At 39.3% G+C, this 2,990-nt stretch overlaps 1 protein-coding gene across 2 annotated transcripts; it reads left to right on the forward strand.

The window, feature by feature from the left end:
* The first annotated feature begins 80 nt into the window (after window positions 1-80).
* On the forward strand, window positions 81-2,860 carry LOC106944101 (complement factor H-like). Of its 2 annotated transcripts, none has more exons than XM_015027349.1 (4): window positions 81-375; window positions 940-1,125; window positions 2,687-2,711; window positions 2,798-2,849. In XM_015027349.1, exons 1-4 carry the CDS (start codon window positions 201-203, stop codon window positions 2,832-2,834), a joined length of 423 nt encoding a protein of 140 aa, XP_014882835.1. In that variant the 5' UTR covers window positions 81-200; the 3' UTR covers window positions 2,835-2,849. The 2 variants fall into 2 exon arrangements, with proteins under 2 accessions (XP_014882835.1, XP_014882834.1); XM_015027348.1 differs by having other exon boundaries at window positions 82-375; window positions 2,682-2,711; window positions 2,798-2,860.
* The last annotated feature ends 130 nt before the right edge of the window (window positions 2,861-2,990 follow it).

Here is a 2,990-nt window from a genome sequence, read left to right on the forward strand (position 1 = left end):
TTTATGTGATTGGTATCGGTGATCGGTATCGGTAGGAAAAAACCTGATCGTCACATCTCTAATGAAAACCTAAAATTACTACATGAGTCTTCATGAAGGGGCTGGCACTCTTTTTGGTGGACAGAGCACCTCCCTTTGATAATGGTAGATAAAATGCTGCTCAATTACAAGATTTTTATTTCCTCCTAGCTTATTGTCCCATGCCTGAAGGTGGAAAGAACATGGTTCTCACTGATGAATCCCTCCTAAGAAAGGATTTCCCAGATGGTACCAATCTCACATATGAGTGCAGCAACGGATATGAAAAAGAAAGTGGCTCTGAGAACATAACTTGTATTGGTGGGAATTGGACTGAGTCAGATCTAATCTGCAAGGGTGAGTCCTGATGTTGCACAGACACATGAAAAAAGTGGTTTGTAAAATGTTTGTGTGGGCAATGAAACATTTTCGTTTTCTGCATCTGCACCAGCCTATGTGACCAGTGTAAAAAAACATATATATGTTTCCATCCCTGATTCTTCAGAAATGACTCCTCAGTGAGGGATTATAGAAATGCTGGTAAAGATCGACCTGCTCTATAACAGCACCGTACAATTTGAATGAAAGATGGTGTATGCAGAGTGATCCCACAAATATTTGTAGGTGACCAAGCAGGCGCACACTTGGCCCCAGTTCAAATTGTCAACAATAAACCTAGCGTTAGAGAGAACTGAAAGTAGTGGAGTAGTGATCACTTCTGTTGTCAGTCATGTTGTCAGATCATGGCTGACAACATGATCTTAAGTTATTTAGTTGAAAAAATTAATAGCATTAAGTCCTACACAAGTCTTCATGGGGGCTAGGTGGTCTTGTTGGCAGGCTGGAGCGCCCATGTTTGATAATGGCAGGTGAAATGCTGCTCAATTACAAGGCTCATGCAAGATTTTTATTTCCTCCTAGCTTATTGTCCCATGCCTAAAGGTGGAGAGAACTTGGTTCTCACTGATGAATTCCTCCTAAAAAAGGACTTCCCAGATGGAACCAAGGTCATATATAAGTGCAGCAATGGATTTGAAAAAGAACGTGGCTCTGAGAACATAACCTGCATTGATGGGAATTGGACTGAGCCAGATCTAATCTGCAAGAGTGAGTCCTGTCTAATTTACACATTAAAGTTACTTTACCCTAAAGTGTTGGTAATTTGTCAAAATGTGTCTTGCTAACATATCTAAGTGGAAATTTGCGATTTGGAATAGGAGATTGCAACATTGATGATTACTATGAACAAAATCTATAAGCAAATGGATGGTGCATGAATGTCAGTTATAGATAATGTCTGTTGTACATGCCAAATTAAAATTAGCTGCATGTTGCATGTCTAGAATATATCAAAATTCAGAAGAAATGTACTTCGGATGATTGCAGCTGAATCCTTTGTGAAAGGATAAACCACAGAAGCCAAAATTGCAACCAAAAGTATTTCATCTGCTCCTGCAACAAAACAATGTGTAGAATATGAAACAAGAATATTTTGGCACAGTTTCACATTTTTACTGTACTTTGTGATGAGGATATTTCTATAAAAGTTTATTAAAAAGAATGCGTCCCCTTTAGAGACTTCCTTACCACACCACAATATTGAGTCGGGTTGTGGGGATAGCAGCCTCTGGAGGGAGTCCCAGATTTCCCTCTACCCAAAAACCTGGACCAGCTCCTCTGGCAGAATCCCAAGGCGTTCCCAGGCCAGCTGAGAGATATAGTCCCCCCAGCATGTCTGGATTCTTCCTGTGGTTCTCCACTGAGTAAGAAGTCTCTGTAGCACCTCACCAGGGAGGCATCCAGGAGGCATCTTAACTCGATGCTCGAGCAACCTCAACTGGCTCCTCTCAACGTAGAGAAGCAGTGGCTCTAATCTGAGTCCCCCCTGATTGACCAAACTTGTCATCATATATCTAAGAGGGAGCCCAGACACCCTGAGGAGAAAACTCATTTGGCCATTTGTGTACGTGATCTCATTCTTTCTGTCATGACCCAAAGCTCATCATCATAGATAAGGGTAGGATCGTAAGTTGACTTACGTTGGTAAATCGACAGCTTCACCTTTGACTCAGTTCTCTTCACGACAAGAGACCAGTACCGCGCCTTCTTCGCTGTAGAAGTTGCACTAATCTGCCTAATGATCTCCTGTTCAGAGTAATACCATGTTATGAAAATATTACTACAGCCAGGGCATCATAATCCACTTTATGAAAAAGTTTTATTAAAAAGCTCTAAATGTCATAAATGTATTTTTAAATCAAGGTGGAAAGCAGATTTTTAACTTACAATTTGTCAATGCAGCAATGATGTTCTGTTCTGTTTTTGTTTTTTGTTGTTGTTGTTTTTGTCATAATCAAGTGGATTTTCTGTATACTACACCGGGAAATAAATTATAGATTTCTCAGACAACGTAGGAGTGAAAACCACTGATCACCGGTTTGGTGACGACCTTGGCGAGCCACTGCCTTACGAAATATTCTAACAAGTAATGTGGCATGTTTGGAGAATGATAAATGGATGTTTCTCCTCTCTTGACACCTCTGCAGGAGTTGTATCAGTTTCCTGAAGAATTGTGAAGTCTGAGATGTTTTTCTTATAAAGACTTAATCGAATCTTTGCTATAATTATGTAAATCCACTAAGTACACTGTTTTGTACTTGCAGAGCAGAGTATAGTAGAGACTATAAAAGAAGGTGAGTTATTGATATGAAGTCTAAAGTTGAGAGCAAGATGTGTTACCATTGGTTGGGCTTTGAAATGATTTTATCTGTCTTTACAGGAAATACACCTCCTGTGGCCATTTTTGCAATAGGTAACATGAATTAAAGTTTCTCTCTGTGAAATTAATATTAGCATTTTCTGTGACTAAAAGTGAATAAAACATGTATTTTCTTTCATTTTCTTCACAGTTTGCTCCATAGTTGGAATTTTTATAAACATCTGTCTAAAGAGAAGATGATGGTGAGATATTG

This window comes from Poecilia latipinna, unplaced genomic scaffold, assembly GCF_001443285.1.
Source record: "Poecilia latipinna isolate Pla-1442-1.1 unplaced genomic scaffold, P_latipinna-1.0 Scaffold6883, whole genome shotgun sequence".
In the NCBI taxonomy this organism is placed as follows: domain Eukaryota; kingdom Metazoa; phylum Chordata; class Actinopteri; order Cyprinodontiformes; family Poeciliidae; genus Poecilia; species Poecilia latipinna.

What these genes read in the sequence shown, in the direction of transcription:
- LOC106944101 (XM_015027348.1), top strand. Translation starts at nt 201, where the DNA reads ATGCCTGAAGGTGGAAAGAACATGGTTCTCACTGATGAATCCCTCCTA. An exon ending in GTCAGATCTAATCTGCAAGG is followed by an intron (nt 376 to 939) that starts GTGAGTCCTGAT and finishes ATTTCCTCCTAG; the next exon opens with CTTATTGTCCCATGCCTAAA. An exon ending in AGTAGAGACTATAAAAGAAG is followed by an intron (nt 2,712 to 2,797) that starts GTGAGTTATTGA and finishes CTGTCTTTACAG; the next exon opens with GAAATACACCTCCTGTGGCC.